At 37.1% G+C, this 22,482-nt stretch overlaps 1 protein-coding gene across 3 annotated transcripts in view; it reads right to left on the reverse strand.

Annotated features, from left to right (window-relative positions):
- Positions 1 to 16,979, reverse strand: part of LOC132640968 (NADH-cytochrome b5 reductase-like protein) — a 34,182-nt gene extending 17,203 nt beyond the window's left edge. Inside the window, exons 1-5 of one of the 3 annotated variants that reach the window (XM_060357782.1) lie at positions 16,699 to 16,976; positions 7,958 to 8,000; positions 7,316 to 7,391; positions 570 to 629; positions 343 to 393 (exon numbers count right to left, since the gene is read on the reverse strand). In XM_060357782.1, the coding sequence (XP_060213765.1) occupies positions 343 to 393; positions 570 to 629; positions 7,316 to 7,391; positions 7,958 to 8,000; positions 16,699 to 16,866 (398 nt within the window). In that variant the 5' untranslated portion in view covers positions 16,867 to 16,976. Of the gene's footprint in view, positions 1 to 342; positions 394 to 569; positions 630 to 7,315; positions 7,392 to 7,957; positions 8,001 to 16,698 lie in introns of all 3 variants that reach the window. The other 2 variants (XM_060357783.1, XM_060357784.1) reach the window with 2 other exon arrangements.
- Between the last annotated feature and the right edge of the window lie 5,503 nt (positions 16,980 to 22,482).

Here is a 22,482-nt window from a genome sequence, read left to right on the forward strand (position 1 = left end):
GGTAACTAAAATTATTAAAAATGTAAAAGGAGTAGAGATGGCTTTATGTTCATACAGCTGAAAGAAGCTAATTAGCATTTAAATGGATAAATTAGTAGAACTGTGAGAAAGAAGAGAAAAGAGACAAAAACACTGCTTGATTGTTCCCTCAAACTATTAGGGTTTAAATCTGACGTCCGCATGTTCTAATTACAGAAAAATTACCGGAAAAGAACCAATCTAAATGATCCTAACCGATGTATACTATTACAAGATCCTAACCGTATTTACAAGATCTTAACAAGAACTATACATGAAGAGGGCAAAAGGCTAATAACGAGAAATTATAAAAGTGAGACTTACGGCCGAATGCAGTATTTTGGTTTTCCTTCAGCATTTTCTCCCATTGGTGCCCTAAATTAAAAATGTATTAGTATTAAAGAATGCTAGAGTAATGACCCAGAAACCATATTCCCATAATTTTTTTTGATGAAGCACGTATTCTCATAATTCTTGTAACACAACTTCCAAACTTCCTTATGTTACTAACAACAACAACATAAATGGGATTCAAATGTAATGCAAGTTACCTCGTAAGAATGCAAGATGCAATATCAAGACCTAACTTTGCAGAAGGATCAAACGAAAACCTAAAATATTGGAGAAAGAAAGAATAGATCAATATTGTAACCAAACAACTCAGCATTGACTGCTCTTCGTATACACAAAACTTGAAGGGTATTCCGCTAGTCACATAACCAAATATAAGACTAAGCTTCGGAGGCTTAAGTCTAACTACCATCTAATTTGGATACAGGAGAACTTTGGATTGCAGTACAAAGTCTATCCAGTTCCAATATAGAAGTACAAAAGGATCTCTTTAGTAACAAACACAACCAACGAAAACGAAAGCAAAGTTGCATAGAAATCTAATTATCTCTTAGCAACAGAAACAAGCACGCAAATGAAAGCAAATTTTTTATTTTTCTCACCAAAGTGCTAGCATGGTCCATATATTAATTATATTAACCCCCCTCCCACAAATCCGAAGTATGACTAGAAAGGGAAAAAAATGAAAAGGAACAGATAGTTGATGAAGAAAATTTATTAGTTAACTCTTCAATTTTATCTATGTTGGCAACCTTTTATTGAAATCTTCTGGAAATTCAGCTGGTGCTATGATGCAGGACAAATAGAAGATAGTTGGGCTAACTTGTAGCCCAAGTACACAGTCAATTCATTATTTTGCGCGGATTGCCCTTCCTTTGGGGTGGTCTTTAATTTTTGCCCTCAAATTGGTGGTCTTTAATTTTTGCCCTTCGCCTAATACCCCGAGGTTCTGCGTTCGAACCCCGGCTCAGTAAAAAAAAAAAAAAAAAAGGAATTTCGCAAGGCAGAGGTTTGAATTCGCAAGGCAGAATTTGCCTGAAGGTAAAATTCTGTGCAAAATTCTGCTTTAAGGCAGAGTTTTGAAGGCAAAATTAAGGCATAAGTGTATAACTATCTTGTACCATGTTGGCTCGTATAACTATCTAATTGAGGGCTTTGTTAAGCTGTTGTTTAAGTATAGTGTAAACATCGCAAAATTAAATGTACCCATGTTGGTTCGTATGCACATTAGTATAATATAGCCTAACTACCTTGCAGACCAAGATAGTTATCTCAATGCAGAGGACAACTATGGGATTATGGCAGATGATTGCAAACTAACACTTCTACTAATGGGGCAGAGTTTGCAGGCATAGTGATGGGGCAAAGTTTCCTGCAAACTATGCCTTATCAGGTAAAGTTTGCTAAGGCATAGTTTGCCTGCAAAAATCTACCTTAAGGCATAGTTTGCCTGCAAAAATCTACCTTAAGGAATAGTTTGCAGGCAAAACTCTGCCCCATCAAGCATAATATGCCTACAAACCTCTGCCTAGCGAATTTTTTTTAAATTTTCGCTTGAGCAGGGGTTCGAACCCGAAACCCTGAGGTTTTAGGCGAAGGGCAAAAGTTAAATACTTTCATTTTGATGGGCAAAACTTAAAGACCACCCCAAAATAAGGGCATTACTACGAATTCGATTTAGGTACTAAAGTAATTGGGCGTTGAATTAATAGAATCCATGTTTTTTTTTTCTTGATAAGTGAAAGAATCCATTGTATTTAAGGTGAATCAGTTAGAGCAATTTGTCAAAACAATGTATAGGGTTTAATATATCTTTTTGCAATAAACTTGGGTAGTAGGTTTCCTTGGAGACAATTCATGAGTCTATGGTTGCAATATTCTTGGTCCCCAAGTAAATTTTCTCATATAAAGTCCATGTATCCTTCTCTTTTGGCATCTCAATGAGACCAATTCTTTTACTTCTATCTTGAAACTGTTGCTGCCAGGGCAGTGTTGTGAAAGGCGAGAGGCGAGGCGAGGCAGTGCCGCCATTTAGGGTTGTAGCGATGGTACCTTCAAAAGCCGCTAAAGGCGCCGAGGCGAGGCGACAGTGGCCTTTTAAAAAAAAAACAATTAAAAGAAGTTGAAGAAACTTAAATGAAACTTATCAAAAAAACAGCGGCTAGGGCTTTTTTTGCTTCTCCTCCTCTTTTCTCCTTCAAGCTTCAGGTACGCTCTCTCTTTCTCCTTCTTCTTCTTCTTCAGTTCTTCTTCTTTCTTCCTCCTCTGTTTCGACTTATGCTTCTTCTTCAGTTCTTCTTCTTTCTTCTTCTTTTTTTCTGGCGACTTCTGCATTTTTTTTCCTTCTTCTATTCTCTTCTTCTTTTTCTGTACGCAAGAGGAATAGACTTTCTCCTCTATTTTTTTCTTTTTCTATTTTCTCCTCTGTTTTTTATTTTTATTTTCTCCTCTATTTTTTTTTCTCTACTGCACCAGTGTCGCAGTGACTGTTTTGCTCCTGTTTTTTCTGTTCAATAATTGTTAACTTTTGTTGTACAGTTATAAACAGTAGGTTCAAATTCAATGGCATCGTCGGACACTAGCAAAAAAAGACATAGGTTGGAATTATGGTACCAAGGCTCAACAAAAGATCAAGTTATATGTAACTTTTGTCGAAGCACTTTCAATGGTGGAATTACTCGTCACAAGCAACATTTGATTGGTGGTTACAAAAATGTAAAAAAATGTACAGTTTGTCCGCCTGAAATTAGGGAAGAAGTAAAAAAGTATGTTGAGAGTAAACAGTTGATAAAAACTCAAATGTTGCACCAAGCATCTTTGGTTAATCTCTCTGATGAAGATGATGAAATGAATGAAGCTGCTGAAATGATGCCTCCTCCCTCAAAAACTCAAAAAATGTCATCCACTGCATCATCCACGACACGGACCGCCAATGTGAAAGGTACCCTCAATCTTTATTACCCGCAAACATCGCAGGCAAAGGGAAAGAGAAGCAGTAGCACGGGAATGTCTGATTCATCCAAGAAGTTGCTAAGAGATCGCGCTATTAGTGCTTTTGCATTATCGGTATATGATGCATGGCTCCCTTTTAATTGTGTGAATTACAAAAGTTTTGATAAATACATTGAGGCCATAGGACAATATGGCGTAGGAATGAAACCCCCTACCTATCACGAATTTAGAGTTACTCACCTAAAAAAAGAGGTGGAGAAGATAGATGAGATTATTGAGGAACATAGATTGAAATGGACAGAGTTTGGGTGTTCAATTATGATGGACAAGTGGACAGCACGAAATGGAAAAATGATCATCAATATTTTGGTCAATTCTCTAATAGGTAGTGTGTTTCTTGGATTAGTCGATGCTAGCGATGAATCTACGAATTCCACCAAAATGTTCAACTTGTTTGAGAAGACTATTGAGCAAATTGGACCGGAAAATGTTATGTTACCGATAACACTAGCGAGAATGTTAAAGCGGGTGACATGATGATGGGTGTGTACCCGCACATTTATTGGACTCCATGTGCTGCCCATTGTATCAATTTGATGTTTGGTAACATCTTCAAAATAAACCCGTATGCTTTAGGTGAAAAAAAATAGCTCTAACTTTCTTTATAGCTTATACTATATGCTTATTACTTATTAGCTACTAAAATATTCCTTTTACAGTTTTTCAGAAGGCCGTTAAGATACATTCTTACATTGCTCAGAGGCCATTGTTGTTGAACATGATGAGAAGATATACAAACCAAAAAAAATTGGTGAAACCGGCTAAGACAAGATTTGCAACGACCTTCTTAAACTTTGCAAGCTCCTTACATGCAAAAGAAAAAGTTGAGAACTATGATCTTCTCAACCGAATGGACAGAAAGTATATTTGTAAAGGAACTTTTGGGGAAAGAAGTTGTTAGACATCTTACTTCTACATCTTTTTGGAATGATGTTGTTAGGGCACTTAAAGTTGGTTCTCCTTTGATAGTAGCGCTTAGCTTGGTGGATGGAGAAAAAAAACCATCAATGGGCTATATTTATGAAGCTATGGAAAAGGGTTTTAATGGCGATCGGAAGCAATATCAGAAAGTTTTCGAAATCATTGATCGGAGGTGATCGGACCAACTTCATAGACCTTTGCATGCAGCAGGCCATGTTTTGAACCCGGGAATGTTTTACACTAATTATCAAAATAAGACTTTATCAGGAGAAGTGTGGGACAGTTACCTTGATTGTGTTGCTAAGATCGTCCCTGATGTAAAAACACAAGATGCACTAGTCAAAGAGCTTTATACATACAAACATGCAATTGGGAGTTTTGGTAAGCCTCGGGCTTTAAGAAACAGAGACAAAACGTCCACTGTTAAGTGGGTTGATTTAGTTGTTTTTATAGCTTTACTTAAGTTATTTGACTTATTTATAATTATTAACCTTTAAATTTATTTTTTTATAGCTGAATGGTGGTCGGTATTTGGTAATCATACTCCAAACTTGCAACAGTTTGCCATAAGAGTATTAAGTTTGACTTGTAGCGCATCCGGATGCGAGATAAATTGGAGCGCGTTTGAACATGTGAGAACAAGATTTATTATATTCTAATTTCTATATACAGTATTAGTATCTACTAATTAGTGTCTACAACTTATGCACAGATTCATACCAAAAAGAGGAATAGGCTTGAACTATCGCGTCTCAATAATCTAGTGCGCATTAAGTACAATAGAACATTGAAGCGTCGTTACGATGTTGGCGATACCATTGATCCAATTCAGTTGGATAATATTGATGAAGCAAATGAATGGTTAATTGGATGCCTCGAAAATGAAGAAGAGGAACTAGTATATGAGGGATGTGATCATGATTGGGGTACTGTTTCTAGGGCGTCTGGAGTTGAGGAGAATATCTATGGTCTTAGGGGGGGTTCTTCAAGTTTAAGGTCACATAACAAAGGCAAAGGAGTATCTACTACTACAAGTTCAAGTCGGTATCGGTGCTTAATTGATGAAAACTCCGAGCCAGAGGAGGAAGAAGATGAGGAGCAATATACTGTTGAGAATCTTGGATATCAAGAATTTGGAAATCTTGAAGATCTTGAATTTGAATAGACTTTTAGTATTGCACTATTGCTTGAATTTTAGTATTGCTTGTCTTATCAGTTATGAATTATTGAGTCATTCAAGTTCTAGACTTTTAGTATCTACTATCTACTTAATTTACCAGTTTTCAAAAAAAAAAGTATCTACTATCTACTTTTAATTTTTGAATTGAAATATTTGCTATTATGTTATTGCTAGTGAGATTTTGATTATTTATATATGCAATTAAATATTTTAATTTTTTGGTATTTATTGGGGCCGCACTTCAAAAAGGCGAGCGCCTCGCCGCTCGCCTCGCCTTAAGGCGAGGCAGGCCCTTGTCGCCTTTTGTCGCCGCACGCCGTCCAAAACACTGCGCCAGGGTTTGGCCGAGTTGTAAGAGCGCAACGTGTTGTGTAGATTAGGCGCACGTCACGGGTTCGAACACCGCAGACGGTTGGCGCGGACAAAGGCCTGGCATTTAAGTGGAGAAGGGGAGGTGTGAGCCCGTTATCCACCGAATCTCGAACTGTGCACCACTAACCCTAAGGAATTTTTCATTCATTAAATAAAAAGGTTTCTTTGGAGACAAGTCGTGAATCTTTCGTTTCAAGATTTTTGGTGGTCCCAAAGTAAATGTTCTCATAGAATGTCCATGTATCCTTCTCTTTTGGCATCTCAATACCTATCAATTTTCTTAGTTCTACTTTGAAATTGTTGTTTAAGAATTTGTATTTGTTTCTTGTTGTATGTCGCATGTTGTGTATTAAAGATGCTCAACATGCAAATGTTTTTTGTTAGTTCCAACATGCAAGTGCTTTTTGGCAGTTTCAAAATTTTATGTATGACAAATTATCTAAGAGCTAGGAAATACCACTTGATTTATTTTTTTTAGATGACATGGGAACCCGCAGCCGCTACCCTTCGGGTGCGCACAGGGTAAACCCAACTCCTGTGCAATAGCTCACAAATCACAAAGGAGAGATAACCGCACTAGGCAAGGCCCGTGCGACGATCTCGACCCAGAAGGCAAATCCCCTGCTATTGTAGGCAGGGGATTTCGAACCAGAGACATCTATTATGAAAGCCCCACGCTCAACCAACTGAGCCACCCTTGGGGGTTTCACTTGAGTTTTGGATTAGAATATCTGAAGTTCAACATGATAAGTCGCAAAGTTTGACGGAACCAATTGTTTATAATGAGCACCAACTGTCAGTCCAGATTACAGATCAAAACCAAGGGTTACCCCATTAGAATTCAGGATTTCAAAGTAATGGGTGTGAAGCACTAATGTTAATTAGTATAAACTAGATCCTAACTCATAGAAATGCATGGTACCGCTGCACCCACTACTGACCATGGATGAAAATTATTTAAAAATGCTTCATCAAAAAAAAAATTTCTTCATCAAAATATTATTTAAAAATGTTCAAACATATATGGATGAAAGTAGTACCGCCTACACCCTCTGCCATAAATATACATCCACCCTGGTTACCATGCATTTATATAAGTTAGGATCTAGATTATGCTAATTAACATTAGCAACCCAAAGCCAATCAAAAACCTGATTTCATTGAGTTGTATGTACCAGAACTTCAGAGGCAGAACTACCTTACCAGTTCCTTCCAAAGGCTGAACTTAACACATTCAACCACCTTCGTTAGATATGAAAGGGCTAGAAAGTTTTGTTCTCTATATGTTAATTGGTGTAAGACCACTGTTTCCACAGTGGTAGTATGAACTCAACTTGCTGACAGAATTTTCAAACCAAACAAGCCAGGTTTAGTTCACAGGGAGGTCATCATTGAATGAGTAATGTCATTATTAAAGCGTTAAAGCCATAATTATAAATAACTAAGAAAGAAAAAAATAACCTGAAGAGATGACTATTGTGGCTAACTGGTGCTCGATCTTGCAGCTTAAATTCAATCCATTTATCAGGATTTAGAGCTGAAAACGAAGGAGATAACAGTAAAATTGAGTTAGTTCCTTGTTTAACTTTAACAACTGTCACAAAGAAATAAATCTTCCAATATTCTGATGTTACTGAAGCAGTTAAACTGGAGGCATCAAAAGCATGAACTCAAAGAGAAGTCTAAGGGAGAGGGTATATAGACAGCTTTATGAAATAAAAAGTCTCACACCTATCAAATAAATTAGCTTATAAGCAGAAAGCCATGCAAATTCTTCAGACAAAAGTATATACAAGTTATCTGAAGTCATTCCCTGTTACACCCAAAGAGTTCTTTATATTTTATCTCTGGTCCCCCTTCTTCATTAATTGATTTCAAATGATAGGACTTATAATTCATTACATCGAAGTCTATGAATATGAAAGCCCACATTTTCACTTGCCACTTAACTGCATCCGCAGAAAACTCATATCTGCCCTACAATGAAATCAAAACTGTTGGCTAAAACAGAAAGGGAGTTTTGATTGAGTTGTTGTTCCAACCAACTCTATGAATTTCTTGACTAAAGCATAAGCTTAAGAGAGGCATAACAGAGAAACTAACCAGCTTTTTGACCAGAATCTTCATTGATTTGCTCTAAGTACACCTGTATATGGAAAATTTTCAGCTTTCTAATGAATGAAGTATACAGTAGAACAACCAACCTTAGAGATGCCAAAGTTTCTCAAATTAATCATTTAATGTAGGCACTCTGAAAATCACAGAAATAAAAATCATTAAGAGAGAAAATCCCATTATCCATTAGCTAATGAGCATAACATGATGGTTCAACATTTACTCCCAAAAGGAAAAGGAGAAACAAATAATCTAGGGCGTAAAACTAGAAGAATCTAATGTTTTGACTTTCATTATCAAACCAATTAAGGTGAAAGGAAAGACAAGCAAAAAGTTCCCATCAGCTTTATTGCACTGAGATATCTATTTATTTTGGGGGCACCCAGTTGAGAAATTCAGTAATTAGTAAATACAACTATGACCCTGATAATCTGATGAGGACATAATTGCATTACATTATTTTAAAACAGAAATTCAACAGTATAAGACCATTTTTTCCTCTGTGGTTCTTAGTTAAAAATTATAGCAAGCTAAGGAAAGTTTTTTGTGTTGTTCACAGCAGACAAATATTGATGTACGCTGAAGAAAATGAAAGCAATATGTTGCCATTTACCTACATTATAAATACTAGCACATATATACATATGTAATTTACTTTTTGATAACAATAAACTTTATAAATGGAAAGGGCAGCATTAAGAAAGTGCGTCAAGATTTACATATTGTGCAGCTCCTGTAGAGCAGAGAACAGAAGAAGCACAATCAGATGCCGATGATGAAAGAATCCCTCAAGAGAGAATACACAGACCACTGCGACAACATCTACCAAGTAAAGATATTGTTTCTTTCTCTTGCTCAGATGCAGAATTTTCTTCTCAAATAATAAGGGAAGCACTACCATTAACATGGTGTGAAGGTAGTCCCAGGTCTCAGGTGATTGACAATCCAACTGTCATTGAAACTTCAAAATGGACAAAACTCACAATGGCCAAGGCTTGCAAAGCATTTGGAGTTAATGCTGCAGGATTTGAACATGATCTCTTAGGCTTAATTCTAAGGATGGAACAAAGAAGGCAGGAACAAATCCTTGAGCAGGAACTAAACCAGCAGAGGCCAGGGAAGGGAGAAGAAAAACAGAGGAGAAGGGGAGAGGAAAAGATTAATTTGTGGGATTAATTATGACAAAAAAGGAACAAAAAAAAACAGTGGGAACAGGGGTAGGCAGAGCAAATCTCTGTCCGGATGAATTTAAAAATCCTAAGTTGGAATGTAAGGGGGTTGACTGAGGATGCGAAGACGAGAACTATAAAATCCCTCATTCAAAAGTGGAAGGTCGACTTGCTCTGTTTGCAAGAAACAAAAATTCAAGGCATCAATAGCAACATAGTTCAACAGCTATGGGGTAATAGATGGGCTGATTGGGTGGAACTTGAAGCAATCGGTACAAAAGGGGTATGATAGTGATCTGGGATAAAAGGAGATGGGCAAAAGTAGACTCACATCAGGGCTGCTTCACAATTACTTGCATGCTTGAGAGTACAATTGAGAACTCCAGGTGGTGCTTCACTAGTATCCATGGGCCACATACAAATCCGGAAAGAGAGGAGATGTGGGATGAACTAGCAGGGATAAGGGGATTATGGGAGAACCAGTGGGTCCTAGGGGGTGACTTTAATGTCTGCAGATTTGAAAGTGAAAGATTCAATTGCACAAGGAGATCAAGAGCAATGGAGACATTCTCAGATACAATTCAAGACCGTGAGATCATTGATTTGCCATTGCAGGGTGGCCAGTATACTTGGTCCAGAGGAGACAACAATCAACAAGCAGCCAGAATCGATAGATTCCTCATCTCACCAGAATGGAATGATTCTTTCAAGGATGTGAGACAGATTGCAATGCCCAAGGTGATACTCAGACCATAAACCAATTTTGCTGGAAAGTGGGGACTGGGATGCTACTCCCTCCTATTTTAAATTTGAAAACATGTGGCTGGAAGTAGATGGCTTTCTGGATAAATTGAAGACTTGGTGGCAAAACTACAATTTCAATGGAAGGCCAGACTTCATTCTTATGCAGAAACTGAAGAGCCTAAAGAAGGATATCACCAACTGGAACAAGGAGGAATTCGGGATAGACAAACTACTGGTGGACAATGTCATTATTGAAGATAAGGAGACAATTGAAAGGAAGACACTGCAATTCTTTGAAAGACTGGATACTGAACAGGAAAGCTGGAGGCCAGCTGCCAACTTTGATGGAATTGCATCCATCAATACAGAAGAAAGCAACACTCTAGAAGCAGCCTTTGAAGAAGAGGAAGTATTAGCAGCAATCAAGTCAAGTGCTCCTGAAAAAGCGCCTGGACCTGATGGTTACACTATGGCTTTCTACCAGTGCTCTTGGGAATTTATTAAGGCAGATTTGCTAGCAGCTATGCAGTATTACCACCAACATTGCTGGATGGTTAAGTCCTGCAATGCCTCATTCATAGCACTTATTCCCAAGACAATGGAGCTCAAGGACTATAGGCCAAATAGTTTGATTGGGAGCACATACAAAATCATAGCAAAGGTTCTTGCAGAGAGGTTGAAAAGAGTGATGGGAAAACTAGTCTCAAACCAACAGAATGCTTTCATAAAAGGAAGGCAGATCACAGATGCCTCACTCATAGCAAATGAGGTGCTTGATTGACGATTGAAACAAGGGAAAGCTGGTCTATTATGCAAATTAGATGTGGAGAAAGCTTTTGATCAATTGAATTGGTCTTACCTCATAGCTATACTCAGGCAGATGAGGTTTGGTGATAGGTGGATAAAATGGATTCAATTCAACATCTCTACTGTGAAGTATTCAGTCCTAATCAATAGGTGTCCAGTGGGTTTCTTCTCCCCACACAGAGGCCTAAGACAAGGTGAACCCCTATCACCTTTTCTGTTCATTCTAGCTATGGAAGGACTAAGCAGAATGCTGGATAAAGCTAAGGAATTGCATTGGCTGAGAGGTTTTGATATAGGAAGGAACAGAGCAGTTAACATTTCACATCTACTTTATGCAGATGACACTTTGATTTTTTTGTGAGGCTGACAAAGAACAGGTTCGGTATCTAAATCTCACATTGCTCATCTTTGAGGCAGTCTCAGGGCTTCACATTAACATGCTCAAAAGTGTAATCTACCCTGTTAATGAGGTGCTGAACATTGAAGAATTGGCAAGCATATTGGGTTGTAGTACTGGAACTTTTCCTACCACATACTTGGGTTTACCACTGGGGGCTAAATTCAAGGCAGAAGGCATTTGGAGTGGAGTCATAGAGAAGTTTGAAAAGAGGCTTGCTTCTTGGCAGATGCAATACCTTTCAATGGGTGGCAGACTAACACTAATCAATAGTGTGCTTGATAGCATACCAACCTATAGTATGTCACTCTATCCCATCACCAGTAAGGCATTGGAACATTGGAACAGCTAGACAAAATTAGAAGGAACTTTCTATGGGAAGGGAACAGCACCACTCACAAATTTCATTTGGTCAAGTGGGATAAGGTCTTGCTGCCAAAGGATCTGGGAGGCCTGGGCATCAAAGACCTTGCACTACACAACAAATGCTTACTAATGAAGTGGCTATGGAGATACACACGGGAGGATCAGTGCCTATGGAAGGATGTCATTATTGCCAAACATGGAGCCTTGAACCACTGGTGTTCAAAAGTCTCAAATGAAACTTATGGGGTTGCTTGCTGGAAGAGCATAAGCAAACTATGGGATGTGTTCTCTCAGCACAAACACCTGGTAGTAGGGAATGGCTAACACGTCAGTTTTTGGAGAGATAAGTGGTTGGGCAACACCCCTCTTAAGGTTGCATACCCCAACATTTTTCAGATAGCCAATGAACCAGATGCTACAATTCACCAACACAGAGATGGAAACACATGGAACCTCAACCTAAGAAGGAACATACAGGACTGGGAGATGGAAGAACTGATCAACCTTTTAGCAGCACTTCATAATGCCACAATCAACAACCTGGTGCCAGACCAACTAAAATTGTAGGAATAGGAGGAAGGGGGAATTTTCAGTTAAGGTTGCATATAAACTTCTTGGCCCTCAGAATGCAATCACAGCTCATTGGCCTTGGAAGCTTATTTGGAAAGTCAAATTACCTCCAAAGCTGGACAGCACTACATGAAGCATGCTTGACCCAAGATAACCTAGCCAGAAGAAATTTTCATCTGGCAAATAGGTGCTATATGTGTTTGAAGGTAGCAGAATCACACAACCACCTTTTCATACACTGTCCAGTGGCAACAGAGTTATGGAATATGTTTATTACACTTTTTGGACTCAATTGGATCATGCCACAGAGTATCAGGGATGTTTTTGAAAGCTGGAGTTGCTGGAAAGTTGATAGCACCATCAAGAGAATCTGGAAGATGATACCTGCTGCTATTTTTTTGGAGCATCTGGAATGAAATGAATAGGAGATGCTTTGATGGAATATCAACTTCCTTCCAATCTTTAAAAGCTAAATATCTTATGTTTTTGTATAGTTGGGTTTACTTGTCCCCAATAGATTCCCCTGTTACCTTTATGAACTTTATCAACTCCTTAGCTCTTAACTAGACATGTACTGGAGATGATAAGTTCCTTTTGCTACTCTACTTCTGTAGCTACTATGCATCCACTTGATGCCAGCAATGAAATTACTTACTTCATCAAAAAAAAAAAAAAATAGAGTGGGCCAATTGTTCAGTTCATGTTAAAAGTTGCAATTAACATGCTCTAAATGGTGCGTGATCTTGTAGATTAAAAATAGGTGACATCCCTCTTCAGAGTTCTCTTCGCAAAGGGGATATCTGCCACAGAGTTGCATTCCTCTTCTCTGAAGATTTGATCGAGTGAGACATGCTTCTTTAGCCACCAACCAAGAGAAGGAAGATACCTTCAAAGGTACTTTCTTGTGCCAAATCTTCCTCTAGGGCCAAGAAATGGTATTGCCATTTGTTAACAGATTGATGCATGACCTCACTGAGAAGTTCCCATTTGCAAGAGCCTTCCATTTAAAAGTATCCTCCTTTTGTTCATCCAAAACAGTGGTGCCGAGTAGATTAAAAAGAGAGCATGTTCGTCCAATTTCCAGTCATTTAAGCTTCGTCTGAGAAAGACTCCAACCATGTTCATCAAAAAAATCAGCAATCACTGCATTGTGCAATAAAGAAACGCACTGAATGTCATTGAAAAAGATCTTTCAGTGGTGAATGTCCCAACCAAGCGTCTTTGCAGAATCTAATTATTCAGCCACAACCTAGCAGTAACCTCCGATTTGTTTCAAAGTAACTCCAATATGTTTGAATATACTTCAATATTCCACTCCATGAGGGGCATCTGAAACTTTGGTACACCAGAACTAGAGACCGTCTAGACGTCTAGTCTGAACTTATTAACTAGAATCCTCTTCCAAAGTGTGTTATCCTCCTTGTCTTGAGCGTAACTTTCAGTAATTTGAGTTACTTGGCAAAAAGATTAAATCCGGTCTGCCAACATTGTTGAAAGAATTGCCCCATTCTTTGACCAAATTTCTGAATCCATTAAGTTCTAACCACATGTTTCAAACTCCGCAAAAATAGAATTGTCTTGCGACCAAGTACTTTGCCTAAATAAAAAGGGATCAACCAGGTTTAACTCTGCAATGAAACGAGTGAAATCCCGCATCCCCCAATTATAATTCAAACAGATCCTTCTTTCACTCTTGTAATGTCCATAAGTCTACGTTTTATCACTCTCTCCTAAAGTTTCATCATGTGACACATAAGTTTTATGAATGGTTAATAACTATCAACAGGGTACACCACCAAAGCTTAAGCAGATGGAAAAGAATAACCTAACTTCTATGTTTTATAAGATAGATTAGCCTAAATTTTTTGCTATCCACATCCTTTATATGTGCCATCAAAAAAAAAAAAAATCCTTTATATGTGAGTGTAAATATAAGGCTAAATACATATGCATCCCCTTAAACTTGCTCGGATTTTTCATCTAGACACCTCAACTAAGGCTATAACCTATTGGCCACCGGATGTATGTGCAAAATAAACCTATTAGACACGCCTTGCTGATGTGGTATATCAGTGTCTTCCAAGCAAATCTGAGCGCGTTTCTGCCAAAAAGTATAATGATTTTGCCCGAAAGTTGAATTTTTGGCCCTTTCCGACAACTACCTTTTTCAAGCCATTTTTTCTAATTTGTGCTCCTCTTCTTCAGACAAAGCTTTCCTCTCCCTCAACAGAATCAGTGCAACAACGCTTCCGGACTCCATATTTTCCACAATGTTCCACCCTTCTTTAACCCGCGCATCATTGTACCCGTTAAAATCCATCTTTTAAAAAAACATACATGGCTTACTTTTTTTATAACACCATACATGGCTTACTTGACTCTCAAACAACACTCTGATCCCTCTCACCTCACCCTTAAACAACTCATTTCTTCTTCCCCAATAGCAAGTAACCACACGCCTCAATTCTCTTCCAACAGCCTCTTCCCCACCATCTTCACACTATGTTAATTGTTTTCCCTTCGAGCGGTCACTAACTGCAGTTTAGAAGAACTGGATTGCTTGATGTACAGTTTAGAAGAAGGAATGAATCAGGGAAGGGGAAAGAGATGGCATGGGAATTGTTTTCCTGGGAAGAAGAAGACGTCTGGGAGGGGAGGGGGTGTAAGAATAGAGTTTTTTAAAAGGTCTTTTGGGATTACTTAGGTTCAAGAGCCACGTGTCTTTCTTCTATGGGTTCATTTGCCACATCATCCGCGTGTGAACTACACAGATTTTGTTTACATTTTGTATAGACAGCCGGTGGCTAATAGGTCATTACCATAGTTGAGGTGTCTAAATGAAAAATCTGGAAAAGTTTAAAGGGTTGTCTATGTATTTGTCCTAGATATAATTATACATGCATATCTACATTTTGTGAATGTGTGTATATAGTTTAGAGTAGAAGACAACCCAAGAAACCATAGAATTAAAGCAACCCTAGGATGATAAGGAAGATGAAAAAGTTTCTCCTCGCCAAGCATCTCCTTTCGCAAAATTAACAAGAAAGAGCTTAGAATATTCTAAAAACACTACGCCTTAAATAAATCAGTAGCATCTTATACGTTTAACATTCTAAGCCATTAGCCCAGTAATTCTCAAATCCCGAAAAGGAGATCTTCTATCAGATTGTTCCTCTAGATTCAGGGTAACGACATCTATGTTGTGTGTGTGCAACTTCAAATCACATTTTTTCTATCATTTGATCACGATTAGCAATTATATCAAGACGGGAAGTTCTCAAAGCAAAGGAGAAGAGACAAACCAGTAGTTCCCCATATCCTTCGTGTTATGTTCCACATATTAAACATGACAAATCCTTATAGATTCTTATCTGTACTGAGCAATGACAATTAGTTTTCCAATATAAACACTACATGTGTAATATATTATCCCTTATGAGTCACATCTTTCAACTTTGACAAGTGAAGCTTATTCTCTTCCCAATGTAGTTTATCATGTTAATATTTTGGGATAATTTTAGAGACCTCCCTCCAGGTTTGGCTTCGTTTCACTGACCTCCCTTGTGGTTTACGATATTACGCTTACCTCCCTTATTTTCATTTATTTGTAATAATTCTTTTAACCTATTTATTAATAATATAAAAAATTATGATATGACGAATTTACCCCTTATAATGTACTTTTTGTTTAATTAACTTTGTAGACAATCTTTAAATTTCCTTAGAATAATATATTTTTTCATCTTCGATTAAAATTTATTTATTCAACAAATACACCATTCAATTTTTAAAGCAATCCCATTTGGTTAATTAGAAGCTAGATTTTTCTCATTATGCTTAGAGATGAAGAGCGGCATCAATATACAATTCTGCTGCAACATTTTCAATGGGAAAGCCGAATGAGAATTCTCTTAAATTAACATTGATATTCAATAAAAATTTGAAAAGAAAAAAGAACTTACAGTAATAGTTGATGTGCTTAATATCATCATAGCCATGAAAGGTGTTTCTATGAATTTTTCAGATTAATATTATTGGGGATCGATGGAAATAAATTTTTTAAAAGTATGTTTATGAAATAACTTTCATTAACAAAAGTACATTATTAAGGGGTAAATTCGTCATATCATAATTTTTTATATCAATAATAAATAGGTTAAAAGAATTGTTACAAATAATTGAAAATAAGGGAGGTAAGCGTAATATCGTAAATCACAAGGAGGTCAGCGAAATCAAGCCGAAACTGGAGGGAGGTCTCTGAAATTATCCCTAATATTTTTCTATCTTTTTATAACCAAGAAATCCCAAGGACCAGTTTGAAACTGGATGTATAAATAAGCCCGTTCGTCTACCTTTCTACACTTAAATACTAACCTTTTGTGAGTTTCAGGGTTCGAAGTGCATTTAATCCACACATTATACATTGTGATCTTAGCCCTCACTAGGGCATTATAGTGACGAGAAAAGATAGTAAGTCTGACAAATCATATACATCAACAGACGTATGAAATCATCATGAAGATAAAAAACCAGCCAAAGTAGGACAGGATCTGACACAAGAACATAAAATGGGGAAGAAAACTGTCCTAAATCATGCATACAAACATCAACACATTCCGAGACATTCAGATAGGTTCAAGTGAATATATAGATTGAAATAAAGATGGGAAGAATACCAAATTATTAGGAGAAGAATAGGAGTAATAATAGGAGACGCAACCAGTAACGGCTGCAATAGCTCCAAAGGGGAAACGAATAGGGTTTGCAAAATTTGACTTGGAATGCCCACTGAAGGCCACCGGTGCAGCAGCAGCCTTGGCTACCTTCCTCAACAATGCTCTCATTTTCTCTACCTGTGCTGTGGAGAAGGTTTAGGATCTATGTAGACTGTGATGTGAGTTCTGAATTCTGAATTGACTCGGTGTTGTTATTAGTTTATGGAAAATTTACTCTAAGACTTATTTTATTAATAATAGCTACTTTTATTTTATTTATATTTCATCATTTTCTTTGTTTCTTTTGGTTCCTTTTTTTTTTTTTTCTGTTTTCAGCCATTGTTAGAGTGTTTAAAACAAGATCTAAATCTCCATTTTTGTCATGACCTAATCCCATGAGTCATGACTAGTGCCCGAGCTGGACACTCGTATATGGATCTGTTAGATATAGTCAACTGAAACTAAGGACGGAATGGAAACATATAAAAGCAACTATAGGTTCAGAATGCCATATATCATCATAAACCTGTCTCCTGAGAAGTCACGGCTAACCACAGCATAACACAATACGCAAGCCGACAAGGCTGCCGCTATACACGGGAATATCCAAAGCAAACCATATAGACACAGCTGACCAAAATCTATATACAACCCACACATGTCTACAGACCTCTAAGAGTATAAAAGTGAAATATGACGGGACAGGGCCCCGCTGTACCCCTGGACATATACATAAGTCTATATCAAAAGATCTGTACCAAAATAGTCTAGGTTCCAGAACAATGGAGCTCTCCAAACAGCTGAGCAGAAGTCCTAAGCTGGAGGATCACCAAATCGAGTATCTGCACCTGCGGGCATGAAACGTAGCCCCTCGAAAAAAGGGGGTCAGTACGAGATATGTACTGAGTATATAAAGCATGAAATACATTAAAGAGAATCATAACTAAATAGAAGATACAGAAGGCAAGTATGATAATCAAAGATACCAATGCACTTGTGCCTTACGAGATAAGAATCATGCATGTCTATACCATATACCATATCCGGCCCATTATGGGACTCGGTGAATAAAGTCATCATATACCATACTCGGCGCCATAATCACATCATCATATATATATATATATACCGTACCCGGCCCTCTAGTGAGGGACTCGGTGAACAATGCAGTGAAACTGTGCACGAAAACATACCTGGCCCGGGACTCGGTGAAAGATATATTAACAGCATGCACGAGCAAAGTAGTGAGCAACTATATACAAACTAAGTCATCGTCTGAGACTCAATAGAATAGGTAGAATGAACTAATACTTAAGCATCAAAGATAACAATCATATCAAGTACCCCTCGAATGTCAATATGGATTATATCAAATAGAACTTCAAGAATTATAGACACGTATCAAGATAATGTGAAATAGGTTCTGGATATCAAGAACATTAGCCATCCTAGTGTCTCTAAGAATAGGAGTTTCTTTGGAGCTTATACATTCGTTGTCTGTTTGTCTCACATAGATCATGTCAAAAAGAAAGAAGGGTTAACTTAACATACTTGTTATAGATCAACTGTAACCAAGCTTGCTTCGTCGCCCCTTTAGCCTATTAATATGAGAGTAACACTATTGTTAATAAACTACGACTTCCCAAACTTATAAATATACAACCAATCACTTATGGGAATCACTCCTTAGTTTATACTCCTTGATTAGCATTTTGATTAGTTAAGAACTTAACAGAAATCGGGCAGCATTTCCTCTATATAACTCGCCTAACCCGAACTTTCAATTAATCTCCGGTTGTCACAACAATACCAACAACAACGATAATAGAAATAATCATATCAAATCCTTAAAATCCAGCCCATAAACAACTCAAACAACCCAATAACCTCTCTTAACCATTTTTCAATCCAAATCATTAACATCTAAGATTATACACCAAACAGACCAACATACGCTTTGTATACGATACATTATACACTTCTTTCTTCCAAATTTAGGAGCCGTATCAACAACAACACGACAACAACAAGAACAACAACACATAAACATAAAACCACACTTTTAATCTTTCAACTCAACAAGAACAGCCCACAACTTCATGAACATCTAATCCAATTCATGTCTCAACAATCTCATAAAAACAACTACAACTTAAATTATCAAGATTCCTTCATTTTTAACACATAATCCATAACAATAATAACAACAACAACAACAACAATCAAACCCAATCCAATTAGAACAACTCCAATTCTGCCCACTTACAACGCCAACAATAATCATGTAATTTTCTTACTTCCAATTTCATCTAATACAATTTAATCTCTCCATTACAACATCATTAACTCCAATTACATTTCAAGAAGGAGAAATCTTACCTTAAATTGATTAGGACAGATCCTACAATCACTTGCACCAATTGCACCACTTTTTCTTCTTCAATTTAAATTCTAACTTTGCTGCTCCCTTGCACACGTAAAGCACCCTTGGAATTTAATTTTTTTTGCTATCAAAATCTTGAGCCTTATTGTGGACTGCCATGGTCGTGAGCTGCCATGGCTGTGCTATGAAGTTTTCCTTTCAAGAAATTGTGGAGATGAAGTTGTAACTTAATGAGTCATTAAATGACATATATATGCACTCAGCCATGTTGACACATGTCCCACTATGGCATGGACCAATCAGATTTGGCCATGTTGTAGTGGGGTCCATTCAGCACACTAATTAGTTTAATTAACTATTAATCCCCACTTAATAATCTAATCATGGTTAATTAGTCCTTAATCTCCACTAATATTTCTACACTAATTATAATTTACAAGCAAATCGTGCACTTATTAAAAATCGGGATTAAAAATTCCTTGTCTCATATCTCAAAAATAATTTTGTCCTTGAACTTACGTCGATTAACTTACGAATAATCCAACGTACAAAAATACGGGGTATAACAATTTTAATGGCGGAAAGAGATACTCCAAGCAGGAATACTCGAGGTAGTCCTGATGTTTATGATGGTCCTAGTTTCTCTTTGAGATTTTCACAACAACAACTTGCAATTGCAGGAGAATCTGCTAAAATTGCTGCTGAGAGAAGAAGCAAGAAGATTCGTGACCCATCAAGGATGCGTCAACTTCAACCAACTGAAGTTCCAAAACCGAGTAAGGAAAAAGATGATGTACCATTCAAAAAAGGTTCTAAAGTTGCTCAACAAAATAAGAGAAAAGTAACCAAGCCTTTTTCCGACGTTAAGGGTAAAAAGGTTGTTAAAGATGTAGATCTGGAAGATGATGAACAGGTATTGATGAATTTTTTCGATTTTGTTGTTTTGTATTTCACTATATTTCTGTATATTTCAACATAATTGGATATGCAATTCAGTATATTTCTGTGTATTTAATAAAATGTATATGTGCATCAACTGTAGTTTATATCATATACAACATAACTGTGGTAGCTGTGTTCGTAGTTAACTGTATTTCATTATATTTCTATGTATTTTCACAAGTGCGTATGTTTACTATTCTGTACTTATTTATTTTAAAAGTTGTGTTAGTTGTGTTATGCAATTTTTTTTTTGTGTATATATATGTGTTAATTTTGTTGTCTGTGTCTATGTTTTATACAATTGTTTCCGTCTTAACTTAGTGTTGCATTTTTTTATTTTAGGAAACTAAATTCTATGTTAAGAGTCATCCTAAAAAGGCTCCATCGATGCAACGGTACACGAATATCGAGGTGTTCAAAGATCTCAAGAGTAAGCTAACTGTTCCACAGTTAGAGATCTTTTCCAAGACAATATTTGGGAAATTCCTCGGAATGCAACACCTGGAGGTTCAAGCACAGATTTTTAGGTGCTTCATGGTAAGAGAGCTCAAGGAGAGCACTTCTGATTGCTTTACAATTGATATAAATGGTAACGTATTGCGATTTACCATGAGAGAATTTGCCCTTATGATCGGGCTAAATTGTGTAGCCGATGAAGGTCAATTTACATACGATGAGGAAAAATCGAATAGGATTATGGATGATTATTTTGGTGGAACTAGGAGTAAAGTAAAAAGATTGGAGTTGGTTGATTGCTTTAAGAATAAGTGTTAGGGAGATAATGATGAGGACGGTGTTAAGTTTGCAATTCTGTTTTTTATAAATACATACATCTTTTGCGGTGAGCCTAGGAAAACGAATATACCAAGGGTTCATTTTGAAGCGGTTGAGGATGGAAGGTATGTAGATTATCCATGGGGCAAAGAAGCTTTTACCGAGTTGATTAGAAGCATCAGCAAGAAGTATTCTGCCACAACACAGTATTATAGGATCCATGGGATGCCACTTGCTATGCAAGTTTGGCTTTATGAGTGTTGTTCAAGAGTTCCATCGTATCTCACTCTTAAATCTGGAAATTCCATTCCAAGAATGTTGAATTGGAGGTCCATTGACAGTCAGCCAAAATACAATATTTTGATGGAAGGCATTTTTAGACACGGCAAACAGTCGGTAATATTCGAACACTCTAACTTATTTTTATGTTTTTCATAGCATTTTATTTTTCAATTATGCCTTACTGATTTTATTTGTACTCCACTGATCTACTTGTCGTATTTTTGCTTTCTGGTGATTTTTTTCCTGATTTTTTGCATTTCACTATATTTCTGTGTATTTCCTTTATCATAATGTAACTATTTTGGGTTGTACATTTCATAATATTTCCCTGTATTTCATTATTCATAATGTAAGTGTGACTAGTTTTATAACACACTAATTAAATATTTATTTGTTTCTTCTTCAGAGCTGTACATTTGCAAATACAATCCCCACTAGCAGTGAGTTGGAGAGCCTCCAATTGCCCGATGTTGTTGTCTGTCGAGATACAGTAGACAAAAATGTCTTAGTTAATGCCCATGAAGGTACCCAAGTCACATATATGCTAGTGGATGAGTATGATGATTTCAGTACTACTCCCCCCCACCTTTCTAAGGGCAAACAACAACAACAGACGAATCAGACAGATTCTCCACCTTCAAAGAGACGCAGACAACTTCCTACAACAGCTTCCACATCAAAGAAACAACAAATCCACACCTAACCACAGACAACTTTGAAGAAGAATCACAAGGATCAAAAGGTTGCTCAAAAGCCTATTTTACAGAAGTCTGCTTCACCAAAGTTGAATGAACAAATGAATCAACCCCAAAACACCCCAGTCCTACGTGATGTCCCTACTGCATCTATGAAAGATGAAATGCAATTGCTAAGGAAATATTTTCAAGTTTTCAAGGAATCAGTAAGTGATTTTAGTTACGAAACAAAAATCTTTTTGGTGTATTTAATTTACTGTTTGTTAACAAATTGAAATACTGTTTTTGTTTAAATATTAGGTCGTTGGTGAGTTCACAAGTATTGGCACTGAGTTGTCCAATCTTCGAACTTTCATGGATGACAACTTCACGAAGCTATTTGAAGCAATCAAGGGGAACAATTCTGTGGACAAGGTAAATGTGTGAAATAGGAATTAAACTAACATTTTAGACCCTTATTGCGAAATACAATTTATATTAATTCATTTTTTTCATGTGAAGGCGGCCGATAGTGAGGCGCCGGTACATCAAACTGATGCTGGGCTACAATTAACGCCTGAAGAAAACTTACGTCATGATTCTACCATTCAAACATCTCCGCCGAAACATGATGATGAGTCAAATAAGGTAAAATGAGTTTGTGACGTGAAATCCATCTTTTAAAGTTAT

This window comes from Lycium barbarum, chromosome 5 (assembly GCF_019175385.1).
Source record: "Lycium barbarum isolate Lr01 chromosome 5, ASM1917538v2, whole genome shotgun sequence".
Classification (NCBI taxonomy): Eukaryota; Viridiplantae; Streptophyta; class Magnoliopsida; order Solanales; family Solanaceae; genus Lycium; species Lycium barbarum.